Genomic DNA, 14,747 nt, shown 5'->3' with positions numbered 1-14,747 from the left:
TTTCCTCCTAAGGTCATGGCAAGGCAAGGGTGTCTGCTTGTTCAGCATCATACTTGAGGCCCTAGCCAGTGTGATAAGGCAAGAAAAAAGAAATAAGAGGTGTGCCAACTGTGAAGGAAGAAATGAAACTGCCTCTGTTCACAATTGGCTTGACTTTGCAAAAATCTCAAGGAGTCTATTTCAAAAGTCATTAAAACTATAAGTGAGTATAGCAAGATAATAGGATACAGAGTCAATATATTTTTAAACATTATATTTCTATATACTAGCAATTAATTGAAATTGAAAAAATTCTATTATTAATAAAATAGCACCAAAAATATGAAATGCTTCTGTATTGCTGGATAACTCTAAAAATATATATGCAAGATTTCAATATTATAAATTTCAAAACATCCTAAGAGGAATCAAAGAAGACTTAGAGAAATTAAGCACTGTATTGTGTTTGTGGATTGAAAGACTCAGCGTTACTAAGATACCAATTATCCCTGTATTGATCATTAGAATCAATGTTTTCCCAATCAAAATCACAACAGGACTTTTTTTTTTTTTTGGTAAAAACTTACAAACCAATTCTAAAATTATGTAGAAAGCAAAAGAACTGTAATAACTTTTTTTGTTTGCTTGTTTTTGAGACAGTCTCGCTCTGTCTCACTGGGTAGAGTGCAGTGGCATCATTGTGGCTGACTGCAATCTCAAACTCCTAGGCTCAAGCAATCCTCCTGCCTCAGCCTCCCAAGTAGCTGGGACTACAGGCGTGTACCACAGTGCCTGGCTAATTTTTCTATTTTTAGTAGAGATGGGGTCTCGCTCTTGCTCAGGTTGGTCTCAAACTCCTGAGCTCAAGCAATCCTCCCACCTCAGTCTCCAAGAGTGCTAGGATTACAGGCGTGAGACTACCATGCCCAGCCAACAATTTTGAAAAAGAAGAACAAAGTTGGAAAACTCAACTTCCCTGATTAAAAGTCTTTCTATAAGGCAACGTTGATTAAGGTATTAGTGAAAGGCTAGAGACATAGATTAACGGAATAGGATAGAAACTCCAGATACAGACCCACAGTGATATGGTCAATTGATTTTCAACAAAGTTGCAAGGCAATTAATGGAGAAAAGATAATCTTTTCAACAAATAGTGCTAGAAAAATTTAGACAATCATATGCAAAAAGAAAAAAATTCTTGACTTATACCATCTTAATCTGCTCAGGCAGCCATAACAAAATACCACAGCCAGGGTGGTGTAAACAACTGAAATTTATTTCTCACAGTTCTGGAGGATGCAAGTCCAAGATCAAGGTGCCAGTGAGAGACGTTTTATTCTGAGGCCACTTCTTGGCTTGTAGGTAGCCGTCTTCTTGCTGTGGCCTGGTATGGCTTTTCCTCTGAGTGTGCAGGGAGAGAAAAGAGAGAGCGAGCGAGTTTTCTGGTGTCTCTTGTGAGCACTAGTGTGGATCAGGGTCCCACTCATGATCTCATTTCACCTTAATCACCTCCCGATAGGCCCTGTCTGCAGATACAGTCACATGGGGGTTACGGCTTCTGCATGCGAAGTGCGGGCACAGTTCAAGCCACAGCACACACCTTTCATCCTCTACAAAAAATAACTTGAAGTGGATCATAGACATAAATGTAAAATGTAAAATTATAAAACCTCTATAAGAAAACACAGAAGAATAACGTTGGCAACTTTGGGTTAGGCAAAGATTTCTTAAGATACAAAAAGCATGAACCGTAAAAGAAAATAATTGATAAATTGAACTGTATGTAAACTAAAACTTTTGCTCTTCAAAAGACATTTAAGAAAATGAAAATATAAGCATAATACTTGGAGAAAATATTTGCTAAACACATATCTGATATAGAATTGGTATCCATAATGCATAAAGAATTGTCACAGCTCTGTAATAAGAAAATAAGCAACCCAATCATCACCAAAGAAGATACATGGAAGGCAAAGGAGCACATGTAAAGATGCTCGATGTGTTAATCATTGGAGAAATCCAAAATAAAACCACAGTGAAATAACACTACATACCATTTTAATTGCTAAAACACTTTGTCAATATTAAGTGATGGTGAGAAGGCAGAGCAACTGGAACTCTTCTGTGTTCCTGGCGGGACACAAAATGATATAGTACCTTTGAAAACAGCCTACAGTTACTTATATGGCCCTGCGGTCTCAGCTAGGAAATGAAAATACATACCCACACAAAAACCTGCATGCCAATGTCTGTGGTTTTATTCATAATGGAGCCAAACTGTCATCTAGCCACCAACTAGTGATGGATCAACAAACCTTGGTATATCCATACAATGAAACAGTACTGAGCAAAAAAGAAGCAAACTGCTGATCTGTGCAACAACATAGGTGATGTCACGTGCATCACACTGAGTGAAAGCCGGCACACTGTGCGGTACCAGTTACATGACATTCTGAAGGGCGCAGAACTGTAGAGACACAGAACACGTCAGCGGTGGCATGGGCTGGGAGTAGGGCCAGGGGATGGACTCGAGGGGGCACGGAAGAATTTGGGGTGGTGAGATTGCTCCATATTTTGATTATGGAGGTGGACACACAATTACAGGCATTTGCCAAGATTCATAGAATAGTGTGACTAAGAAGAGTGGATTGTACTGCATGTGAATTGTACCTTAATAAATCTGATGTTTAAGAACATTAAATCAGATCATTTTATTCCTCTGCTCAAAACCCTCCGCTGGCTTCGGATCTGAGTGTCCTGCCTGCCACCCCTCCTCTGCCCCACCGCGCTGCCTTCATGCCCTGTTTGTGACACACCAGGGCTTTTGCACTCGGGTCCCTTTCTGCCTTCAGGGCTCATGCACCCCCTTCCTCGTGCGACCTCAGGAGACTTCTTGGTGTTTTGTATCCCCTTCTGCACGCTGCTTTCCTCTCCTTGGCACTTTTCGTTATCTGACATACTGGATGTTTAAAAACTTGTTGCTGCTTAGGGGAAGAATAAAGTAATATAAACTCCAGAAGGGTAGTTTTTGGGTTTTTTTTTTTTTTTTGGTCCCATTGCTTAGAACAGTACCTGATATTCAGTGGATGCTTGATAAATACTGTTGAATGAGTGGATGAGTGATTGGCATCCTACCATATCCCTTCCGAATTCCCATTGCACCCCCATGCACATGCAAGCTAGAGGGACACGCACATGCATGCACACACATGTGCACGCACACATGCACAGACACCTGCACACAGCAGTTGGATGCTCAGCTTGCTTGCCTCCTTCTCCAGGCAGCCTCCGCATTGTGTTTCTTCCCACTGTGCCTCCCTCCCAGCACCGTCTGCGCCCCATCTTCTCCCCACACCAGGCCTCCCTGCCTCCCTGCCAGCCCCAGCTCTGCCCCTGGGGCTACAGGATTGCTGCTAACATCTGTCTCTTCCCCTCCCCGCTGTCCTGGCCCAGCTGGGACAAAGCAGCATCAGTGTGACGCAGAGCTGAGGAAGGAGATTTCCTCGGTGTGGGCCAACCTGCCCCAGAAGACACTGGATTTACTGGTACCGCCCCATAAGCGTAAGTTCGAGGGCGAGAAATATCCCCACCTGGGCCTTTCCTGTCCCACCCAGAGGCAGGGAGGCTGCAGGAGGGGCCGGAGGGGTGTAGAGGTGAGGGCAATGGATGAAGGGCGAGTTGCCTTGGAGAGGGAGGCTCACGCCCCAGTAGCCTGCACTTAACTTCCACCTGCAGGGAGCACGGGAGCCATAGATGATCTCAGGGTCACTCTGTTGAGCATAGTTGCTCACACTGCTAGTGTGGGAATCTATTCCAAGAAATCAGAGAACAGGCAGGAAGGAATCCCACAGTTAGAGACGTGAGAGAGGAGGTGCTGAAGGATGAATGCCTGGCCAGGTGGTGGTGCCTGGGGTCCCAGCAATTCATGAGGCTGAGGCGGGAGGGTTGCTTGAGCCCAGGAGTTCGAGTCCAGCCTGGGCAACATGGCAAGACCCCGTCTGTAAAAATCTCCAGTACCTAACTACGATCTTATTTTCTTGGGAGGAGATAGGAAGGGAGGGCCCCAAACGAGGGGGCATCCGCCTGGCCGCGGGAGGCCTCCTGAAGAGTCAGAGCAGCCATGAGAGGCCGGGGGGAGGCCAAGCTCCTTGTGGCCGAGTCCTGTGTTCTACCTGAGAGCCCCTCCACCCCAAGTGTTTCCAGGAGTTCTCCTGGTGGGGGGCTGTTTCCTCCTCTCCCTCCCTGCCATGTTTCTGTGGCTTCTCTGACCCCCTTCTTCTCCAAACCCCAACCTCTGTGTGCTCTCCCTGTCTGCTCTGTCCTCCAGCCGACGAGATGACAGTGGGGAAAGTCTATGCAGCTCTGATGATATTCGACTTCTACAAGCAGAACAAAACCACCAGAGACCAGATTCACCAAGCTCCCGGGGGTCTGTCCCAGGTACCAGGTCCTACGATTTCCAAAAAGTAACTCTGATGCCTCTGAGACTCTGGCATCCTTGGGTGGTTTGACAATGGTGGGAGACCCACACCCCTTTTGGAAAAAGTGTAGCGGGAGAAGGAAGATGAGAGATTTTTGCAGCTACCTCTCTGTTTCTCAGAGTCAGAAACCCACACAGCCTTCATGCTTTGCATTAGCTGGTTGCCTGGTGGTGTTGGGAGCTCCTGACTTAGTGTGTGGGGCAGAAAATAAGGGGCTGACCTGGGCAATATCACTGTTTTTAAGTGGTAGAAGAGAGGAAGATGTGAAGAATATTTTGGGAGGATTGTTTTTGGAGGTGGAAGGAGGACCTGTTTTCTGATAGGTCCAGGGTCACTATTCTGTTCATAACTCTGGCTGGAATGGTTTGGCGACCCACCTTCCTGGTACCATCCCTCTAACATAAGAACCTTCCCACACAGCTCTATCTTCGGTGACCACATGCAGGCTTTCTGTCTATAAAGTTGTCTGGGTAGATGTTCAGAGCTTCCAGGGACATTTGTCCAGCCCTGGGATGGAAAATATCTGATGTTTATACCAGCACCTCCATTCCTGTGTCTGGGGCACTCGGCACTAGTCCATCTCAGAGTCTGCCCCAACCTGAAATCTCAGAATTCTGCTCTGCCTGGTGCTTCTGGAAGGCCCTACCAAGCCATTCAGGTTGATGATGAGCTGACATCTTTCTGCCATCTGGAATCTGGTCCAGTTCCCTGATTGTGTATGTGGGGAAAGTGAGCATCTGAGAAGTGACATGGCTTTCCTCAAGTCACTTACAGGCAAGGGTGTGAGGAGAAGCCGTAAGGGTCTGCCTCACTGCCCTGGTTGAATGCTCATGCTTAGGGTGCGAACAGAGAAAGCACGTGGCTCCTCACTAAGGTAAGGCGCTCTGATGCTGGGCTTGGACTGGAACTGACTTCTGCCACGTGCCGTGTGATCAGAGCGCGTCCCTGAGGCCACCTTGTGGGTCTGTCAGGGGCCTGGCTTCCTTGGCCCTCAGAGCTCTTCCTCCTCCCTTTGCCCCTCTTGCAGATGGGCCCTGTGTCCCTGTTCCACCCTCTGAAGGCCACCCTGGAGCAGACGCAGCCAGCTGTGCTCCGAGGAGCCCGGGTTTTCCTTCGGCAGAAAAGTTCCACCTCCCTCAGCAACGGTGGAGCTGTGTGAGTACCCGGATGCAGGGCATGGCTGGATGGGAAGGGACCGGAAGCCAGTGAAGGGAAGGAGCAGAAACCCCATTTCCTCGTCCTCCCTGTCCCTCATCCTGCTTGCATCTGAGTTCATCAGCTTGGGACACCTGAAGCTCGTCTGCCACCCGAGCATGCGTCTGGAAGCTCAGGCAGCCCTCCGAGGACAGAGAGCCTCAGGGCACATCTCAGTTCTCAGGGACTGGCACAGGGTCGACCCACGCCCACCTCCACCCAGGGGTGCACCCAAATGTCTCATGGTCTATGCTGCTGGAAAGTTCGTGAAGGTTTGCTGCTGCAAGTGGTTTTTCATTTACTGCGTTTCCAGGGTGGACATTAAAATGAATTCCTGTTATATTAGACAGGTGCCTTTTCTACCTCACTTTTCTTACAGCACGGAGACCAACTGGTTTAGGTTTCCTTATGCCAGCGATTACTTCCCACCGCGTGTACTTACTTCCCTGTCAGATGAGAGGTGTCTGCCTCTGCCTTGTCAGGTGGTGCCTGCTGGGTTAGGGTTCCGCCTCCAGTTCTCACTCCTTTCTCTTCATGGCCTGTTAGGGTTCTCACTTTCTTTCTTCCTTCTTTCCTTCCTTTCTTCCTTTCTTTCCTTTCCTTTCTTCTTTCGTCTCTCTTTTCTTCTTTTCTTCCTTCCTTCCTTCCCTTCCTGCCTTTCTTTCAAGACAGGGTCTCACCCTGTTGCCCAGACTGTGGTGCGGTGGTGTCATCGTAGCTCACTGCAGCCTCCAACTCCTGGGCTCAAGTGATCCTCCTGCCTCAGCCTCCCAAGTACCTGGGACTGCAGATGCCACCACACCCAGCTAATTTTTCTGTTTCTTTGTAGAGACAGGGTCTCTCTAGGTTGGTTAGGCTGGGAGGCGTCTAACATTCTAACTCCTTTAAGACATTTTTGCTCTCAGTTCTCCATTTTGGTGTTTATTCCTGAAGTTATTATATTTTGTAGAAAAATTGGTAAGGTTCTTCTGTATCATTTAACTCTTGCCACAGTATTTCTTGGTAACAAACCACCCAAAACCAAGTGACTTAAAACAATGATCACTTTTTCTCACTGTGGTTGGCCGAGGGATGGCAGCTGGGGGCTGGGCTGGGCTTGGCTCCATGAGGATGGTGGGTTCTCTCGACACTGCTGGACCAGCAAGATTCCGGGGCCTGAGGCACACAGGCCTCTTGTCATCTGTCAGCTTACCTGGGCCCGTCGCAGGGTGTTGGCCCCAAGAGCAACCGAGTGGGGGGCCAAGGTGCAGACCCTTTTCTGGCCTCTACTTGGGGCCATTGGCCAACATCCCCTTGGCAAAAGCAGGTTGCACAGCTAGGCCCTTGCTCAAGGGGTGGGACGTGGACATTGCAGAGGGTGAACATGGCCAGAAAATCATGCTCCCAAATTCAGGGACCCAGATCCTGAGGACTGGCCTCCCAGAGCTCCGCAGCCAGCCCTGTTCTCACATGCTCCTTTCTGTGTGCTGATGAACAGCCCATTTTTGCATTTAAACAGTTGATTCTGAGTGTGTGTGTTTGCTGGAGGGGATAGTGAAGTGTCTTTTTGGGTTGATCTAAGGTAGGCTTTCATCAGGAAAATGATGTTCAGTTATTTCCCTGATTATACTTCGTACCTAAATCAGTTACAACTCTTACTGCAAGTCAAAGAACACCCAGTCTAATGGGGTCAGGGGATAGGGTATGGAAGCCATTTGATGGAGGGTTTGAGTGTACCCCTGGCCTCGGACATGGGGTGATTTCAGGGTTGACAGTGCCATTAGGCCCGGCTTTGGCCCTTTTCTCAGGGTTGGCCTTTCCCCGAGGCTACTCTCTGCATGGTGTCAGCAGGTGTTCAAAACTCTCTTGGAAGACGGAGGCTGTTTCTTTTCAGAAACCCTAGCAATGAATAGTCTGACTGATCTCTGCCGTCTGTGCACCCACCGCTGTAGTCAGAGTGTGGCCAGCTCAGGCCATGAGGCTCCACTCTGCGCTCAGAGCGTGATCGGTGCCACCGACCTTGCGTGACCAAGAACGTAGTCAGTGCCTCCTGGAACGTGAGGATGAGAAGTTCTCAGGCAAATCTGATGCTAGTTGGGAGACAAGTGATATGAAGCACAAACACTGACTGGGTAGGGGATAGGAGGCACGTGAGGAGGGAGTACATGCGGCCTGGTCTGCCCCCCAGGGACACCTGAGCAGGGACCTGAAGGATAGAAAGGCCTCTCGTGGCTGGAGGGTCAGGGCAGTGAGGAGGAGCCACCAGCAAAGGGCCCTTGGGGGAAGGAAGCCCCGGAGTCCTGCAGCCTCTCACCTCCCTGACAGCTTCCTTCACTGCGCATCAGTGTAGGAAGGTTTCTTTAGCTTTGCGCACACAGCCCTCCTTTTCTCAGGTGAGCTCCTGTCCAGGGCCGAGGAACTTGCCAAATGTCCCTAGACCAGGGAGCAATGGGCCAGGCCTCCCACAGACTCGAGCACTGCAGGTCCTCGGCCTGTGGCTCTGCCAGGGCAGCTGGGCTTCCTCACCACCACTCTTGAGTCCTGTCCGGCTCTCCCTGTCTTGGGTTCATGTCCTTTGATGTGCCCTTGCTTGGGTCCAGCATGCATAGACCATGTTGGCACTCCAGTGTGCAAGAGAGGGCTTGATCTAGTCCAGAGTATGGGGACTTGGCCCCCGGCCTCTGCTGAGAGTGAGGCCAGTGGAGATTCCTAGCAGGCTGGAGTGCCAAGTTGCCGGTCGGGCGTTCTGCAGCCCATGGGCCTCTGACCCTACAGGACATCCCTCCCCTCTTTTCCACAGACAAACCCAAGAGAGTGGCATCAAGGAGTCCATGTCCTGGGGCACTCAGAGGACCCAGGATGCACCTTGTGAGGCCAGGGCACCCCTGGAGCGTGGCCACTCAACAGAGATCCCTGTGGCACAGCCAGGAGCACTGGTGAGCACTCCCGGGGACGGTGGGTACGAGACGGGTGGGAGTGCCTGGAGAGGTGTGACTGAGATGGTGCTGTTTTCTCCAGGCCGTGGATGTCCAGATGCAGAGCATGGCCCTGAGGGCCCCCGATGGAGACCCCCAACCTGGGCTGGAGAGCCAGGGCCGTGCTGCCTCTATGCCTCGCTTGGCGGCAGAGACTCAGGTAAGCGGTCTGGGAGGAGTCCAGGCCGTGGGGTGGAAGTGGGGGGCATGGCCATGGGCATCCTGAGGGTGAGGAGACCTGGGTGTGGGGAGGGCTGTGTTCCAACTGTTGAGCTCTTTGCAAGGGAGGAGTGGGCACCCCCTGGGCAGCCTGGACGCCTTCAGCCCCACTGGACATCCCAGGATGTGGTGCTGGTCTTGCCAGGCTAGCCAAGACACCTCCACTGCACACCATTCTCAGACTCCTGTGAGAAGACACACAGGCCTAGGTGCCCCATCGCTGGACCTTCTGACTCTGGTCCCCACCAGCTCTGGTTCTCCAAGCTCTGGTCCCCGCCGAGCTCTGGTCACCCCCGGCTCTGGTCCTCCCCAGTTCTGGTTCCCTCCTAGCTCTGGTCCCCCCAGTTCTGGTTCCCCAAGCTCTGGTACCCGCTAGCTCTGGTTGCCCCCCACCTCTGGTCCCTTCAGCTCTGGTTTTCCCCAGCTCTGGTCCCCTCCCCAAGCTCTAGAGCCCCCGGCTCTGGTCAACCTCTGGCTCTGGTCTCCCCAGCCCTGGTTTTCCCCAGCTCTGGTCCCCACAAGCTCTGGTCGCCCCCAGCTCTGGTGCCCCCAGCTCTGCCCCCCACCCCAGCTCTGGTGCCCCCAGCTCTGGTCCCCTCCCCAAGCTCTAGTGCCCCCAGCTCTGGTCCCCCCCTGGCTCTGGCCCCCACATCTCTGGTTCTCCCCAGCTCTGTACACCCCATTTCTCTCTTCCTTTTTCACTACCATCCTGATCCTGAAAATCATGCCCCAGGTCTCAGTCCTTGCCTGTCCCACTTGGGTCTCTGGGGAGGCCCCTCCTTGGCAGTCCCTAGACCATGTTTGCCACCTGGCTCTGTGCTGGCATGGCCTCTTCATGTGGCACCTTAGACTGAGGAGCAGGAGGCTTTGGCACAGGGTGGGCTGCAGCTCTGTGTTTCTGGGATAAGCCCCTTTCCCCAGGACACGGGCAAGTCTGCCCATCCAGGGCTGTTCTGGGAACACTGTGCTCCTGCCTGCGAGGCAGCTGAGGGGCTGCAGGGTCCACATTGGCAGCCTGGATCTCCATGGCAGCTCCCGTGTAGCCAGGAGTGCACTGAGCCCTCTGGGCATTTCTGCTCCCCGCTTTGTCCCCGGCTCTGGACATTCAATTTGAGCTTTACCTGGTAATGTTCCCATTTTCACTACTGTAGCCAACAATGCCTTTTCCTCTCCTCATTGTCCTTCCTTCCTCTCTCAGTTTTCTCTCCTTCCCACCAGTCCTCCCTCCTATGGCTCTGCCACCGCCGTGGGTGCCCTCCCCAGTGTCGCCTGGCTGTGTGGTGCAGGCCTAGCTGCCCCTCTCTCCAGCCTGTGCTGGAGCCTCTTCCTTCTCACATGAATATGTAGGTCTGTGGGTGAGCTCACCTGGGGGCTCAGCTCCACAGGTCCTGACTTTTGCCTTGGGGGCAGCCTCACCGGCCAGCCCACCCCAAACAGGCCAGGCAGAGTGATCCCTCCCCCCCACCGGCAGGTGGCAAGGCACCTGCAGGCCCCCTACTCGGGATGCTTCCAATGCAGCCAACAGCTGGGTGGTGCAGCTGCCTGCCTGGAGGACTCCTAGGCACTGCTTGTCCCTGCAGTGTAGGGCAGCGGGACCCCTAGCCTGTCCTGGTTCCTTCCTTTGGAACCTGGCCTGCTCCTTAGCTCCCCATACCTGCCTTGCTGGCTGCCCTGGTGCCTCCCCCAGACCCATGTTCAGGCTGTACACCTCCCCCGTATGCTTTGCCTGCAGCCCGTGCCGGACGCCAGCCCTATGAAGCGCTCCATCTCCACGCTGGCCCAGCGCCCCCACGGGGCCCATCTCTGCAGCACTGCCCTGGACCGCCCACCCCCCAGCCAGGCCCCACACCATCACCACCACCGCTGCCATCGGCGCAGGGACAAGAAGCAGAGGCCCTTGGAGAAAGGGACCAGCCTGTCTGCTGACGCAGATGGCGGTACGTGCAATGGGGTCCAGGAGCCTCTCGAGAGGCTGTGGCCCGAGTCTGGGATCCAAGCAGCCTGGGGGGACTCTTGGGGATCCAAGCAGCTCAGGGGGACTCTCTTCCCTGTGTCTTCCCTCATGTCCCTATCACCCTCCTAGAGCACAAGGGGCATGAGCTGCAGGTCTGGGAGCAGGCAGGACCATGTGCCACCCCACCCCTCCCTTGACACTGCCAAGATCTTCCCTGTTGGCTCTGGGGAAACCGGTCTGGGGTCCGGGTCTCTGTCCCTGCCCTGGTCTCACATGCTGACTTCTCTTCCCTGGCCAGCACCCAGCAGTGCTGCAGGGCCGGGGCTGCCCCCGGGAGAGGGGCCTGCAGGCTGCCGGCGGGAGCGGGAGCGCAGGCAGGAGCGGGGCCGGTCCCAGGAGCGGAGGCAGCCATCGTCCTCCTCCTCGGAGAAGCAGCGCTTCTACTCCTGTGACCGCTTTGGGGGCCGCGAGCCACCAAAACCCAAGCCCTCGCTCAGCAGCCATCCCACGTCACCGACGGCTGGCCAGGAACCGGGCCCCCACCCACAGGTGAGTTGGGGTTGGTGGGGAGGCTGGGCCTGGTGGCTCCTCCCCTGCCTGGAGCCTTCCAGGACCCCAAGGGCCAGGAGCACCCGCTGTGCCCTTGTCTGTGCCCAGCTCTGTCATGTCCTTGCCAGGCTCCTCCCTTTGCTGTCTCTGGAATGGTGGTTCTGTGTCTGTCACTGTGGGGCCTGGCTGTAAACCCTTAGTGCTTTTGAGCTCTCCTCCCTGCTGGCCTGGCCTGGCCCTTCCCACCCTTTCCCTCCACCCCACTGCTGAGACTGTTGCCTCCCATGGCCACCCCAGGGCCACTCCGCTGGTCCCTCATACTTCCCTGTCAGCTCTTCTGTGTCCCCGCCCACCACTGTGCTCTGTGTTTGTGAGGTTCGGTTTCTATTTTTGAATTTTCTCTGTTCCATTTTCATGTAGGGCAGTGGTTCAGTTAATGGGAGCCCCTTGCTGTCAACATCTGGTGCTAGCACCCCAGGCCGTGGTGGGCGGAGGCAGCTCCCCCAGACCCCCCCGACCCCCCGCCCCAGCATCACCTACAAGACGGCCAACTCTTCACCCGTCCACTTTGCCGGGGCTCAGACCAGCCTCCCGGCCTTCTCCCCTGGCCGGCTCAGCCGCGGCCTTTCTGAACACAACGCCCTGCTGCAGAGAGAACCCCTCAGCCAGCCCCTCGCCGCTGGCTCTCGCATCGGCTCCGATCCTTACCTGGGGCAGCGTCTGGACAGTGAGGCCTCTGCCCACACCCTGCCTGAGGACACGCTCACCTTCGAGGAGGCCGTGGCCACCAACTCGGGCCGTTCTTCCAGGACTTCCTACGTGTCCTCGCTGACCTCCCAGTCACACCCCCTCCGCCGTGTGCCCAATGGCTATCACTGCACTCTGGGACTCAGCTCAGGCAGCAGGGCGCGGCACAGCTACCACCACCCCGACCAAGACCACTGGTGCTAGCTGCACCGAGACCGCCCTGCACCTGCACACAGCAGGTGTGTCCCAGTGGGTGAGTTTTATCATCCACTCTGGGCTCCCAGGGATGCTCAGGAGTGGCGAGGGGGGACAGCCCCAGGGAGGAGGGGTCTTGCCCTTCGGTGGAGCTTCTCCTCTCTATCCCTCCTCTTTTGCACTGGATGGATTAATAAAGCCCTTTCTGGAGGGATGTGGCTCTCTCTCCCCGTCGTGTGCTGCCTTCCTAGGTCTCACACCACACATCAGATCCTGAACAGGAAGTTGCTGAGTGTGGCTGAGACTGTCCCAGCAAGTCCAAATCCTGTGTCATGGACTCCAGCATCCAGGGCGGGTGCTTGGGCCCTTTTGTAGGAGGTCTGTATCTTGTGTGGGGCACCCTTTGTCCAGACATGTGGTCTAGAGGAGCAGGGCATGCCCAAAATCATGGCAAGGCCTCTGGGTGGAGTCAGTGGTGAGCAGGGCAAGGCCTCAGAGCCCAGCTGTGGCCCCGCACAGCCCTGTCGGCACCAACAGACACACATGTCCGTGCTGTTGTTTGTACTTGAACAGCAAATGTTCCCTAAAAATACTCAGATGCTTTCTGTCCTTCCCCCCAGACACTGTCAACCCCAACAGGGACCAAATCTGCAAAGTGTTCCTGCTGTTGGTCTTGGTTTTTAATCTCAACACCATTCACTTTTTTGTCACTTCTATATACTTATTTAGAAAAAATCAAAAACCAGAAAAATGGGAAGGAAACATTAACATAACTCTAAAAAATCAAACCTGTAGAAAGATGTCAACTTCTCATTGTGTGTTTTTGTGACCTGTGTGAGGAGATGCTCCTGCATAGACTTTGTCCAGTCCAGGCGGCCCTGCAGATGACCTGGGCCCCTGCTGCTCTTGACCAAGTGCCTGATCTCCGGGCCTTCACACACCAGGCTCCTGGGCATCGTGGTGTGAGAGAGGCCTTGGGAACCGCCACGGGTGGGTTTTGTGAAAACGATTCCAAACAGCAACTGGGTAGAAAGCTGATGTCAGTGGAGAACATGAGACGACATCCAGCAGGAAACTATGGTTGGAAACATGGCCACTATTGGCTTCTTCCTTCCCTGAAAGGAAGCATTCCTGGGGAAGCTCAGAGCGGCAGACCGTGTACTTGTGTGAAGCATTTTCAATTGTTCTGTATCTGATTCTCAGGGATGGGTGCCTACCAAGTAGAGCATAATCTCTGTTGCGTGTGAAGTAAGTCTCTTTCCACATAAGCCTGAAGAGAGGGACAGGCCAGCAGGGAAGAGGAAGACACTGGACCTGGGGGTGGGATGTGGGGCAGCAGGGCAGGAGGGAGGGAGCCCTGGCTGAAACTCAGAGCAGGCGATTGGTGGAGGGGAAACTTGGCTTCCACAGCTGAGGTTGGGTCCCGCACTGTTCCTGCAGCAGGCAGCAAAATGAAATCTAACTTCCTGGCCACTCTCAAAAGGGGGAAACCATACTCAGGACGTTGTTCAGTGTGCACCAAACACTGGGAGACCCCCTGTGTTATGAAGAAAGACAGCATTTAGAAAAGTTGATTCTGGTGTGTCCTCCACATTTTGAAATTTGATGCTCTCTTTGTTGGATTCTTGGCTTCCACCTCATAAATTCTCTCAAAGAAACTGTGGTGTGTGATGTGTGTGTGCGTGTGTCTGTGCTCACGGGAGATGCAGTGTGTGTGGTGGTGTGTTCAGTGAGTGGATGTATTAACCCATAGGGCTATGCAACAAAAGACACACATTTAATAAAAATAAGACACACAAGACCACCACTTGGTCTCGGGTTTCAGCATGATTGTGACCAAACCTTTTTATAGAATTTCCTCATGTGAAGGCACAACACTCTGAAACTTTAAAGATAATAGAGTATTTTATTCCAATAGAATAAAATTAAACAGGAATCTTGGACTGTGCATGTGATCGCTGTGCTCATGTCGCAAAGTAGAAGGACATGTATTTTGATACTGATGTGTTGTCTCTCGTTCCCCTCACCTCTGGCCGATATTATCTTGGGTGTCCAATATGTCTATTCTGTGCAGAACCACAGTTGTTTCCCTGGGCCATATTTGGTTCAGAATCCTCTTTTCTAGACCCACACAGCCTAGCTGGCTTGTCTAGAATCTTCTAGGCATTGGAAGTGATGAAAACTACATGTAAGAGAGAAAGGAGACATAATGTCTTGTTTTCCTGACTTTGGGTTTCGTATCTGTACTGTCTCTTATCAAGGTGTCATATTTCCCCTGAAATCTCATAGTGAGTTGCCAAATTTGAAATGCATCTGGAACCAGTCAAGCAGTGGCTATAGTTTGAACAAGTGATGTGTGCATGTAAAATATATACATATATACATATATACAAGTATGTGCATGAAAATGTATATCTTCGTACTTTTGATACAATGTATTCATTTGTTAATTTTTAATTATATTTGATATAAATC

General features: G+C 52.6%; 1 protein-coding gene across 1 annotated transcript in view; it reads left to right on the top strand.

The window, feature by feature from the left end:
- Positions 1–12,281, top strand: part of LOC105826139 (voltage-dependent N-type calcium channel subunit alpha-1B) — a gene marked incomplete at its 5' end in the record, with an annotated part of 125,264 nt that extends 112,983 nt beyond the window's left edge. Inside the window, 8 exons of the mRNA XM_012664068.1 lie at positions 3,433–3,540; positions 4,307–4,419; positions 5,488–5,615; positions 8,434–8,569; positions 8,652–8,768; positions 10,560–10,764; positions 11,080–11,330; positions 11,751–12,281. Of these exons, the coding sequence (XP_012519522.1) occupies positions 3,433–3,540; positions 4,307–4,419; positions 5,488–5,615; positions 8,434–8,569; positions 8,652–8,768; positions 10,560–10,764; positions 11,080–11,330; positions 11,751–12,281 (1,589 nt within the window). The remainder of the gene's footprint in view (positions 1–3,432; positions 3,541–4,306; positions 4,420–5,487; positions 5,616–8,433; positions 8,570–8,651; positions 8,769–10,559; positions 10,765–11,079; positions 11,331–11,750) is intronic.
- Between the last annotated feature and the right edge of the window lie 2,466 nt (positions 12,282–14,747).

Source organism: Propithecus coquereli, unplaced genomic scaffold (assembly GCF_000956105.1).
Source record: "Propithecus coquereli isolate 6110/MARCELLA unplaced genomic scaffold, Pcoq_1.0 Scaffold858, whole genome shotgun sequence".
Lineage (NCBI taxonomy): Eukaryota > Metazoa > Chordata > Mammalia > Primates > Indriidae > Propithecus > Propithecus coquereli.
This window is presented reverse-complemented; position numbering and strand designations above follow the sequence as displayed.